At 45.8% G+C, this 12,880-nt stretch overlaps 1 protein-coding gene across 1 annotated transcript; it reads right to left on the reverse strand.

Annotated features, from left to right (window-relative positions):
- Positions 1–4,979: 4,979 nt before the first annotated feature.
- On the reverse strand, positions 4,980–11,930 carry LOC142257231 (ferritin, lower subunit). The gene is made up of 4 exons (XM_075329384.1): positions 11,788–11,930; positions 10,649–10,795; positions 8,937–9,062; positions 4,980–5,548 (listed from the first exon to the last, which is right to left on the reverse strand). Exons 1-4 carry the CDS (start codon positions 11,887–11,889, stop codon positions 5,402–5,404), a joined length of 522 nt encoding a protein of 173 aa, XP_075185499.1. The 5' UTR covers positions 11,890–11,930; the 3' UTR covers positions 4,980–5,401.
- Between the last annotated feature and the right edge of the window lie 950 nt (positions 11,931–12,880).

Raw genomic sequence — 12,880 nt, forward strand, 5'->3', positions numbered from 1 at the left:
CCAAGAAGTGGTACATCCATTAGATGTTGATACAATTGAAAGCAATGATGAAAGATGACATGCTCTGCTATCAGCTCCATCATTCTCCCTCAGCATCTGAACGTGTGACGTTTCAACGCAGCGGACAAGATGATGTTTTTACTGCACACTGCTGTGCCGAGATGTGCAGAATGCAGAACACTCGCATTGGAGACCAGAGCAGTAGGGGAAAGGGGAGAGATGAGTATTTCTTTTTTTTTTTGGAGGACTATGGGGGCATTATACTATATGGAGGGCTATGGGAGTGTATTATGCTATATGGTTAACTATGGGGGTGCATTATGCTATATGGAAGGCAATGAGGGACTCATACTGTATGGAGGACTATTGGGGGTGCATTGTAATACTATATTGAAGGATATAGGGGGACATTATCATTTTTGGAGGGCTGTTAGGGAGCCTTTATACTTTATGGAAGGCTATTTGAGGACAATTATACTATATGCAAGTAATCCTATTGTAATGGGGCCCATCATACTATGTGGAGGGCTAATGAGAGCCATTATACACTGATGATATGTGGGGCCAAATATGCTGTATGTAGGTCCATAATACTGCATGGAGGGTCCTGTGGAGTATCATAGCGTTTGCGGGGCACTTTTGTTGCCATCAAACTGTATGGCTGCAATGAAAGGGGAATCTAGGAGCTTCACTAGGAGGAAAATTACTTTGTAAGGGCTGAAATGTTGTGGGATTTGATTTTGTGTGACTCAGCCGACCACTTTTTTATTTTTTTTAAGGGGGGGGGGGGGGAATTAAGATTTCTAAGCAGTCCCATGATTTCTACATACGCCAATGCTAGGGGCCCTATTAGATCTACTAATCCAACCACCCCTGCTTATACAAGGGGTTGTCCAATGAAAACAAGAAATCACTTATCCGGTGTTGTGACCCAGCACCTCCTATATAGACAGAATGTGGCATTATTACGCCCATTAAAATGGAGCTGCATTGCCCATATTGGGGGCTGCTGAGCACTGCGCTCGGCTCTTTGCATCAGCCCCATAGGAAATTAATGGACTAGTGGTCTAGCCTGTGCACTGCAGCTCCATTCAGATAGGGATAATAGACCCCATTTGGTCTATCGGTGCTGATCCCAGCGCTCAATATGGTAGTAACTCTCCTGTGAATCGGTGATCCCTTGATTTTTCCTAGACAACCCCTTTAAATATAAGTTGTAGCTATTAATTCAATTGTACAAAACAATATACCACATACTAATGGCAAACTGTGACAGAGTGCTGCCACCGAAAGGCTAACCTGGAAAACAATACTTCTTACTGGTCTGTACTGAACCGCAGGCACAAGGTCTGTTGCATGCACACACCCATCATCCTAAGGCTATGTGCGCACGTTGCGTCGGAATACCTGCAGTTTATTCTGCACATTTTCCTTCCCTTGGTTTTTGACCAAATGGCTTTTGGCCATTTTTAGCGCTAAAAACGCATGCGTATTTACCGCGTTTTTAGCGCTTTTTACCTGCGTTTTCACCTGCGTTTCTGCAGATGCGTTTTGTAGATCAAGACACTGAGAAATAAAGTTGAAATAGTCAAAAAGAATGAAAAAAAGAGAAAAAAAGTATAAAATTAACTTTTAATAAAACTATATGGGAAATTATCAATTTTAATGAAATTATAGCGGTTATGCCCATTTTAACTGAAAAATAGGTAAAGTTTATTATTTTTTAGCATTTAAATTTTCGGTTATTGTGTGTGTGTGTAAAGGAACATTAGAACCCTTTCATTTTTGGCCAGAAAAGCATGCGTTTTTGGAGCCAAAAACGCAGTGGAAAAGCGGGTAAAAAGCATGAAAAACGCAGGAATTATCATTTTGGTTGCGTTTTGCCATTTCTCATTGACTCCAATGTTAAGGAAACGCTGCAGAAATGGCAAAAACAACTGACAGGCTGCTTCTTTTTCAGCATGGTTTTTGACCCAAAATATGCAAATTAAACGCTGCAGAAAAAAAACAAAGTGCAGACAGGATTTCTGCTTTTCCCATAGACTTTGCTGGAAAACAAAAACGCATGCGTTTTAGCGCAAAAACGCTGCAGAAACGCGGGAAAAAAACGCATTATATATATTTATTTATTATATAAAAAAAATTCCATTCCTGCTCCAGACATTTCAGTAATTGATGCAGCTGCTATGCAAATTTTGTTCCAGGTGCTTATCAAAAATTTTAGTATATGCAAATTTATTGCAAAGTTTGAAGTCAGCAGTGAAAATCTGTTGCCTAAAACTGATTGGTAACTTTTTTTGCTCCCTCCCTATAGGAGCACCCAGATGAGTTTAAGGCTAGTTTCACGCTTGCGTTGAACGGCATCCATAGCATTGCGTTGTGTGACGGATGTAACGGATGCGTTGCATATAGTGGCACAACGGATGCTACGGATCGTACAAAACAACGGAAAGCCTTTTTTTTTTCTATTCTTTACAGTTTTACCGGCAGCAGACTATTGTGAACGATCAGCTGAGTGCTCTCACTTGCCGGCGGCTGGGCATGCCGGCGGGTGGGCGCTCAGCTGAGCGCTGTCACTTGCCGGCGGCCGGGCACTCAGCTGAACGTTCGGCCACCGCGAGACAAATTAAAGTTTGTGATTTTAAACCACAAAAAAAAAAAAAAAAAAGCGCATGCGCAGTGCAATCCTACGGATTGCGCTGCTCAAAAAAAAGTTACATGCTGCGTTTCGTCCGCCTGACGCAGCGTCAAAATAACGACACTGCGTCGTCCAGCGGATGCAACGCAGACACTTGCGTTACAGTTCGTGGTCCATACAAGTCTATGGAGAATAGCGCGGTGCATTAACTGACTGCGCTATTCTCCATAGTGACGGACTGCGCTGAACGCAAGTGTGAAAGTAGCCTAAAGATCTCATCCACTACCATAAAAGAGTAGATTTTTCTGCCTACAAATCAGAACAGTATCGGCCCATGCATCATAAGTTTCAGGGAAGAAATCTCAACATTTTAAGCATGAATTGTTTGAACACTGTAAACAATTTTTTTTTCCATCATGTCAGGTATCGCATTTTACCTTATTTAAAGCACAACTGCAGTGTGGGGTCCCCCCTTTTTCGCTCAAGCGCTGGAAAGGTGCTTTAAATCTTAGTCCACCAACTCTTCCGCAACTTCACCTCCCCCCCTCCCATCATCGTTTTGGTCACACGGCGCCATCTTAGATCTCAATTTCTCATTGGCCAGAAGTCAAAAATGGCATCAAAAGTTCCTCAATGCATCTCAGGTAGAGACCGAACAAGGCTCTCAAGCTTTAGGCTATGTTCACACTAGAAAAATGATTTTTCTTAAGAAATTTCTTAAGAGTGCACCTGTGTTAAAAAACGCACCAAAAACGCACCTGCGTTTTTGCCGCGTTTTTGGTGCGTTTTCGGTCCGTTTTTGGTGCGTTTTTACCGCTGGTTGCTCCCTGCGTTATTGTGCCAATTATCTATGGCAAAAAACGCAGTTAGCTGCAGAAAAGAAGTGACATGCTCATTCTTTTTCTTAAGAAAATCTACTGAAAGAATTTTCTTAAGAAAAAAACGCAGTGTGTGCACAGCTAATTTTTTTTGCCATAGGTTTTGCTGGGGAATGTCTGCAGAAAGGTTACAAGAATTTCTCAAGAAATTTCTGCAGCAAAAACGGACCAAAAACGCAGGTAAAAAACGCAGTGTGTGAACACAGCCTTAGAGTTGTGACCAGGGATGAGCGAACCCAAACCATACAGTTCGGAATTTGTACCAGACACTAGGTGCCTGGGGCTTGGAGTCTAAAGCCCCCGTCACATTTAGCGACTTACCAGCGATCCCGAAAACAACGCGACCTGGTAAGGATCGCTGGTAAGTCGCAGGTGAGATGTCACACAGTCAGAACTTACCAACGATATAGGTCGCAGTAGCGACCTGTATAACGATCTCTGCTGTCATTGGGACCCTGTCACACAGTGTCAAACATAGTGATGCGTCCTGCCCAGCAGGACATCGCCTTTGAAGAAAATGGTCCAGGACATTCAGCAACGACCGGCGACCTCACAGCAAGGGCCAGGTCGTTGCTGGATGTCACACATAACAGGATAGCTAGCGAGATTGCTGTTGCGTCACAAAAATCGTGACACAGCAGCGATGTCGCCAAGTGAGACGTGGCCTTAAGCCTGTGTGTCCATGCTGAATTTTTGGCGCAGAAATTTTTGGCACCAAAATCTGCACCTTCTAGCAGAAAAGCCACACCCAAAAGGAAAAAAAAAAAAAAAAAAAATAATATATATATATATATATATATATATATATATTCCCCCTTTTTTTTCCTCTCTGCACACAGACGCACGAGTCAAGTGTCTGTTTGTTTTTTTCCTCTCCTCCCTGCATTTTGTAGCTCTTCTAGCCATTGATTTCACACTAAAAAAAAAAAAAAAAAAAAAAAAAATGCATGGCACATGGAAAATGCATATATAATTTATTTATGCATTTTCCATGTGCCATGCATTTTTTAGTGTGAAATCAATGACTAGAAGAGCTACAAAATGCAGGGAGGAGAGAAGGGAAAAGAAAAAATGCAAACAAAAAACCACACACACACACACACACACACACACACACACACACACACTTGACATATTGCCTCTCTGCGCAGGGAGAAAAAAAAAAAAAGTGTAAATAAAAAAAATGCGCATAGCACTTCAGAATTCTCAATGACTTTGCAGATATAAGAGAAATGCAGAATTAGGCAACAAACTGCACCAAAACCGCACTGTGAGCACAAGGCCTAAGAAAAAGCACAAGGCGATACACAAGGCGACACACAAGGCGACACACAAGGCGACACACAAGGCGACACACAAGGCGACACACAAGGCGACACACAAGGCGACGCAGTGGGGTCAGCTTTATTTTTGATAACCAGCCATTTCCACATATTTGCAGGGCAACTGCCCTCATATTGATGCCCCTAGCCCTTACTACACCCATTTTATAGCACAGAAGTTCAGGTTCCCATTGACACCATATGGACGAAAGGTGGGGGTCAGAGTCTGAGGTCAAGTCCAGGTCCCAAATTGACCTTTTAACTAAAGTCTGGCCAAACCTGAACTTCCACAGGTCTGCTCATCCCTTGTTGTGATCTCTGGAAACACCGGAGCTGTCGAGAGACGCCAATAGACAATGAGGCCTCAGGAATGAGAGTCTCAGACGGGAGGAGGCTCCCCAAAAAAATGGCCAAAACTGGTTTAGTATCAAATATTTTATTAATAATACGATGCTGGTAGAGACGGAAAAGGGTTTTTCTCTTCTAATAAAATTAATGTCTATTTTATGGCCTACAAATAAACATTCTGGAGCAATGCGAGGTAGGTTATCCCTATGGGGGATTTAGCTGAGCGAGTGCTTGTTGAACAGGTACTCCGCCATGCCGGGGTGGTGGCTCCACAGCTTCTTCAGGCTGGTTATATGGTCCCCGAGCTTCTTTATGGTCTCTGTGCTCTCAGACAAGAATGGAGATTCCAAGAAGTCAGTCATCTGTAGAAGAGGAGGAAAAGTGTTAAACATTAAAAGGGTACTCCATGAAAAGCTCACTTTGGGTGGCAAATCCTGCGCTTGGTTTGGCCATTATACACTTGATAACTGATCTTTATGGGGGCCGGGTCCACACTAATGGATCATCAAAGGGAACTGGAGGAAAAACAGGTTGAAGACCATGAACATCAGTATCAAACAAAATTCTTTTATTTCATTCCTACGCGTTTCGGAGACCCCAACTGTCTCCTTCAGGGAGTTCCTTTCCCTGAAGAAGGAGACAGTTGGGGTCTCCGAAACGTGTAGGAATGAAATAAAAGAATTGTTTGATACTGATGTTCGTGGTCTGCAAGCGCAGCGAAAAACCTGTTTTTCCTCCAGTTCCCTTTGATGATCTACTTGTGCAACAGGGCTGCTGCTGGACCGCTTAGGCACTCACTTATGCCATTGAAGGAGTTGTTCCTGGCACAACCCAATCAGGTGAGTGCACCACTTCTTTATGATTTTCACCCAGTAAATCGAGTAAGACCCTATTGCGCCTTTTCTTGCTCGTTTTTAGTAGGGTCCACACTAATCTGAGGAATGGGTCAATGTAAAAAAAAGTAGTGGACAATCCCTTTAAATCAAGGCATTGCAGGATCTAGTAGTCACCAGAGAAGCTCTAGATGACAAGTATAGAAGACCAGTCTGGCAGCTGGATGGTGGCAGCTGGATGGAGGCAGCGCAAATCTGTTTTGCTCAACTCTATGCAGGTTCTCAAAGTGCGACATCTGTGGGTAATCTCCTGAGGAAATGCCGTACATGTCTCAGCTGGAAATGCCTCCAAGAACGCAGGGTTCCTTGCAGTTTCCATTCACAAGACGTGAATACTTTTCCCCATAGTCTACAACTTTTCCTACAGGAATAGACATTGTCGTCATGGAGTCAGAGAAACGGCTTAAAGGAAGGTTTTTTTTTTCATAGCAACTGGATTACCAGGTACAAGGTAAGTTCAAGAGGCTTCATCCTCCCTCCATCATAAAAATAACAAAAAATCATCAAAAATACATTGTGCACAAGAATCAAGTAACCTTCATGTCGCATCGCATACGGCAATTTCTGATGCTACATTACACCTGATGCCTAAGGCTATGTTCACACCTTGCTTTTTTTTTTTTTAATGGTTCTCATGAGTTTCATGCAAGTTAAAAGCTGCTTTTTACAGTATCTGCAAAAGCTACGAGACTTGAAAGCAACGAGTGGTGAAAAACAGCCCTCCCCCCCGCCCAGCCAGAAAAAAAAAAAAAAAAAAGACAGGCCCCCCCACAGCCAAATAAAAAAAAAGACAGGCCCCCCACAGCCAAATAAAAAAAAGACAGGCCCCCCCACAGCCAAAGAAAAAAGACAGGCCCCCCCACAGCCAAATAAAAAAAAGACAGGCCCCCCCACAGCCAAATAAAAAAAGACAGGCCCCCCCACAGCCAAATAAAAAAAGACAGGCCCCCCCACAGCCAAATAAAAAAAAGACAGGCCCCCACAGCCAAATAAAAAAAAGACAGGCCCCCCCACAGCCAAAGAAAAAAGACAGGCCCCCCCACAGCCAAATAAAAAAAAGACAGGCCCCCCACAGCCAAATAAAAAAAAGACAGGCCCCCCCACAGCCAAAGAAAAAAGACAGGCCCCCCCACAGCCAAATAAAAAAAAGACAGGCCCCCCCACAGCCAAATAAAAAAAGACAGGCCCCCCCACAGCCAAATAAAAAAAAGACAGGCCCCCCACAGCCAAATAAAAAAAAGACAGGCCCCCCCACAGCCAAAGAAAAAAGACAGGCCCCCCACAGCCAAATAAAAGACAGGCCCCCCCACAGCCAAAGAAAAAAGACAGGCCCCCCACAGCCAAAGACAGGCCCCCCCACAGCCAAATAAAAAAAGACAGGCCCCCCCCCACAGCCAAAGACAGGCCCCCCCACAGCCAAATAAAAAAAGACAGGCCCCCCCCCACAGCCAAATAAAAAAGACAGCCCCCCCCACAGCCAAATAAAAAAAGACAGGCCCCCCACAGCCAAATAAAAGACAGGCCCCCCACAGCCAAAGACAGGCCCCCCCACAGCCAAATAAAAGACAGGCCCCCCACAGCCAAATAAAAGACAGGCCCCCCCACAGCCAAATAAAAAAAGACAGGCCCCCCCCCACAGCCAAATAAAAAAGACAGCCCCCCCCACAGCCAAATAAAAAAAGACAGGCCCCCCACAGCCAAATAAAAGACAGGCCCCCCCACAGCCAAATAAAAGACAGGCCCCCCCACAGCCAAATAAAAGACAGGCCCCCCACAGCCAAATAAAAGACAGGCCCCCCACAGCCAAATAAAAGACAGGCCCCCCACAGCCAAATAAAAGACAGGCCCCCCACAGCCAAATAAAAGACAGGCCCCCCACAGCCAAATAAAAGACAGGCCCCCCACAGCCAAATAAAAGACAGGCCCCCCACAGCCAAATAAAAGACAGGCCCCCCACAGCCAAATAAAAGACAGGCCCCCCACAGCCAAATAAAAGACAGGCCTCCCACAGCCAAATAAAAGACAGGCCCCCCACAGCCAAATAAAAGACAGGCCCCCCACAGCCAAATAAAAGACGGCCCCCCCACAGCCAAATAAAAGACAGGCCTCCCACAGCCAAATAAAAGACAGGCCCCCCACAGCCAAATAAAAGACAGGCCCCCCACAGCCAAATAAAAGACAGGCCTCCCACAGCCAAATAAAAGACAGGCCTCCCACAGCCAAATAAAAGACAGGCCCCCCACAGCCAAATAAAAGACAGGCCCCCCACAGCCAAATAAAAGACGGCCCCCCACAGCAAGAAAAAAAAAAAAAAAGACGCCCTTTATAAGCATTTTTTGTAAGGCCAGGAGAGCAGACTTTGCGGCAGGAAAAATAAACACAAAACAACGCAACATGTGAACATACCCCAAGGGTCTTTTTAAACAAGACCTAATGAAGTAGAACTGTATGATATCAGCAGATTTCTGCATGTGTCGGATACAGCCCTCAGTCCACTATAGCATCACACAACCATCTCCACCCTCACCCATCCCCTGTAGACTGAGCTCCTCTCTCCTGTATCCTCATCCATCACAACAATATACCTGCCAGGTATTATAGGGTTCTTTCTTGTAGTCTTAGTCCAGGGGGCGGTCCTACCAGTGATTGACAGCCATCTCTGCATACAATAGTCATACAATATCAGTAGGACCGTCCACTGGGACTCCTGCTACAAAAAGTTCTACTAAAACATTTCCTACAAAAAGTCCGCACCTCCTGCCTTCACATCAGATCCCATTTCCATCAGGACCAGTTCCCTTTCAGGGTAAGACTATAACATCCATGTGTTGAGTGCGGGCTTTAGTGAGATTCTTACATGAGGGTCGGTTTTATCTCCGGCTACACGGTGTAGATCCAGCAGCGCCTGGTTCACCGTCTTCTCCAGCTTCAGAGCGGTCTGTAGAGCTTCTAAGCCATTCGTCCAGTCATCCTTCTCTGGTTTCTAATAGAAGAGAAGTCATCAGTAATCACCAGAAATAGCCAACAATATCATGTACAGCCAGTTAATGATTTAGAAAGTACCTGAATGTTGTGGTTCTTTGAGGAGCAGAACATTTTTGGCAAAGCCAATTTTGAAGATCTGGGGCTGTGCACATGCCACAGGCTTCTTTGGGTAGGGGTAGAAGAGGAGTGGTAATATTTGGAGGGGGCACAATGGACTAGGAAGCTAACAGGCAGTGGTGTAGCTCAAGTACAAACCTTGCCTAGACGAGGCAACCTTGCCTAGACGAGGCAACCTTGCCTAGACGAGGCAACCTTGCCTAGACGAGGCAACCTTGCCTAGACGAGGCAACCTTGCCTAGACGAGGCAACCTTGCCTAGACGAGGCAACCTTGCCTAGACGAGGCAACCTTGCCTAGACGAGGCAACCTTGCCTAGACGAGGCAACCTTGCCTAGACGAGGCAACCTTGCCTAGACGAGGCAACCTTGCCTAGACGAGGCAACCTTGCCTAGACGAGGCAACCTTGCCTAGACGAGGCAACCTTGCCTAGACGAGGCAACCTTGCCTAGACGAGGCAACCTTGCCTAGACGAGGCAACCTTGCCTAGACGAGGCAACCTTGCCTAGACGAGGCAACCTTGCCTAGACTGTTTAGTTTCAAAGATCAGGTTTTCTCCCATGTGAACAAAGACTAGCTATGGCGGGGACACAAGACTCTCACTGGTCCCACATGGCACATAACTGGTACCCATTACGGTTCCATTCTTAATACAACTTGGGGAGAATTCAGATACTGCAGCCATAGAATTACGAGACCGAACACCTTCAACGTCAAATAAGTAAGCCGTATACATTAAATCTACATATCCATGCCGAAACAGTTACTACTGTCAAGCAGAGATAATGCAGAAACAGGGCATGGTTTACTAGATAACACATCAATGGAGAAAACATGGCTCAGCTTTTAGAGGATACCTCCCATTGCAGATGGACACCGACGCTATAGGACTCCCTTTCAAGAAGGTCCAGAGAAAGTGTATGTATCCGCTCACCTGTAGTATGAAGGAGACCAATGCTTCCCAGACACGTGCAAGGATAAACCAGCTGGCAATCTTGTTCGGAACCTTTTACAAAAATCCAGCACCGAATCCAGGAATTATATTAAAAAATAATAATGTTTATTGAAGCATATTAAAAAGTCCAATTAGGGTCCAGAGCAAGGAAACGGAGAGGACGCGTTTCGAACTGTGTAGTTCTTAGTCTGTCTCGGAGACAGACTAAGAACTACACAGTTCGAAACGCGTCCTCTCCGTTTCCTTGCTCTGGACCCTAATTGGACTTTTTAATATGCTTCAATAAACATTATTATTTTTTAATATAATTCCTGGATTCGGTGCTGGATTTTTGTAAAAGGTCCCTTTCAAGAAGGGTATGGGTCCAAGTCACAATTCTACACACACACACACACACACACACACACACACACACACACCTTTTAATGGCACAAGGCAGGGCGCGGCGCACAAATTTCTGCAAAGGTTGCATGTCAGACCACTATATAAAAGTGTATGGGGCAGACATCTCACCTCAATGCTCTGGAGAAAGACTCGTCCTCCTCTCTGGTTCTGATACTTGATGAGCTTTTCTGCGTGTTCCTTCTCCTCCTCCGAACGCTCATGGAAAAACTTGGAAAAATTGGCAAGTGCTACGTCATCGCGGTCAAAATAGGAGGCCTATAGGACAAAGGAGGACAGTTGTATTTAGATGTGCACCATAGTAGTCAATGGGTGTTTGATTACTGGTGTGAAATATGGCAGTTAAGGTGACCATGCTCTCAGTGGACGGACAGCCCCCCCCCACCCGTGCCTCAGCGCCGCCGCTCAGTGGACGGCCAGTCCCCCCCCCAGTGCCTCAGCGCCGCCGCTCAGTGGACGGCCAGCCCCCCCCCCCCAACCCGTGCCTCAGCGCTGCCGGTCAGTGGTCGGGCAGTCCAGTGGTTCCACGCTTAGCACAGTTTCTTTTCCATGCTGGGGTTTTGGGGGGGGGGGGGGGGGGTCTGAAACTCTACCATGGACATCAAGTGTCCGAATTGGGGGGGGGGGGGGACGACAGGGACACTATCAGTAAACTACATCAGAGTAGGATGGGGATTATATAAGCATATCTAATGTAGACTGCATTTATATTAATAAAAAGTGGAATTTACCTGCAAATACTATAATTATCCCATGCACTGAATGAGATACAATAAAAAAAGAGAAAAAAAAAAAAAAAAAGCCAGTTCCTCAAATAATAGAGTAGAAGATCATACTGACACAATAGTTAAAAAACAAAAACCACAAACACTTTGCACATTGGAAGGAGGATTGAAAGTGAAGAGGGGCTTTCTAGGACAGTTACCCAAGGGCTGCATAATCCTGGGGTCTTCATGGAATTGGAAGACACATTATGGTTCCCAATATAAGCTTCTATAACTCTCTGCAGTGGAGGATGCGTGCAGCGGAGGATACGTGCAGCGGAGGATGCGTGCAGCGGAGGATGCGTGCAGCGGAGGATGCGTGCAGCGGAGGATGCGTGCAGCGGAGGATGCGTGCAGCGGAGGATACTGGAGAACCGTGAGATATATGGGAACTTATACCAGACATAGAAGAGGATAGAGGACAAAAGAGAACACAGTGACAGACAGTGAGTGCACATGGCCTTTATACACACAACGTGGGCTCACCATAGACAGGTAGACGTAGGCGCTGTGATACTTCAGGTTGACAGTGCGGTTCAGCCCGGCCTCACAGTCCTGGTGGAAGTTGTGCCTGATCTGGGACTCCATGATTTCCTGTACAATGCAGGCAGATGAATGAAAAATGCCAAACTCCCCCTCCCCCCCTTTATATAGAGGCTGCAGGGCCAGGAAGCCCCTCCTCATACCCAGCTCTGCCCTCCCATAGTAAACACAGCCCAGGCCAGCCCAGACATGAAGAGCACAGATACGGATACGGATATACACACATCTTTTACTTTCAAGTTTATTTATGAATATTGTGTTTGAAGGAAGACAGTGTGCGCGTGTTGCAGGAAATTCCTGTTTCCTCCTGCACAAATGCAGCCCATGATGTGTGACTACCCTATTACAGCCGCAGTCTTCTGTACTCTCCCTCAGATGTCTCCAGGAGCTACATATATGCCCCACATAGCCCTCCATACAGAATAATGTGCCCCACATAGCCCTCCATACAGAATAATGGGCCCAACATAGCCCACCATACAGAATAATGGAACCCACATAGCCCTCCATACAGAATAATGTGCCCTACATAGCCCACCATACAGAATAATGGGCCCCACATAGCCCTCCATACAGAATAATGTGCCCTACATAGCCCACCATACAGAATAATGGGCCCTACATAGCCCACCATACAGAATAATGGAACCCACATAGCCCTCCATACAGAATAATGGGCCCCACATAGTCCTCCATACAGAATAATGGGCCCCACATAGCCCTCCATACAGAATAATGGGCCCCACATAGCCCTCCATACAGAATAATAGCCCCACATAGCCCTCCATACAGAATAATAGCCCAACATAGCACTCCATACAGAATAATGGGCCCCACATAGCCCTCCATACAGAATAATGGGCCCACATAGCTCTCCATACAGAATGATGGGCCCCACATAGCCCTCCATACAGAATAATGGGCCCCACATAGCCCTCCATACAGAATAATAGCCCCACATAGCCCTCCATACAGAATAATAGCCCCACATAGCCCTCCATACAGAATAATGGGCCCCACATAGCCCTCCATACAG

Source organism: Anomaloglossus baeobatrachus, chromosome 11 (genome assembly GCF_048569485.1).
Source record: "Anomaloglossus baeobatrachus isolate aAnoBae1 chromosome 11, aAnoBae1.hap1, whole genome shotgun sequence".
Taxonomy (NCBI): Eukaryota; Metazoa; Chordata; class Amphibia; order Anura; family Aromobatidae; genus Anomaloglossus; species Anomaloglossus baeobatrachus.

Excerpts from the sequence above, each read along its gene's own strand:
- LOC142257231 (XM_075329384.1), bottom strand. The coding sequence starts at position 11,889 with ATGGAGTCCCAGATCAGGCACAACTTCCACCAGGACTGTGAGGCCGGG. Across the intron at positions 9,063-10,648 it reads TCTTTCTCCAGAGCATTGAG|AAACCAGAGAAGGATGACTG; the intron begins GTGAGATGTCTG and ends CTCTTCTATTAG. Across the intron at positions 5,549-8,936 it reads GAGATAAAACCGACCCTCAT|ATGACTGACTTCTTGGAATC; the intron begins GTAAGAATCTCA and ends CCTCTTCTACAG.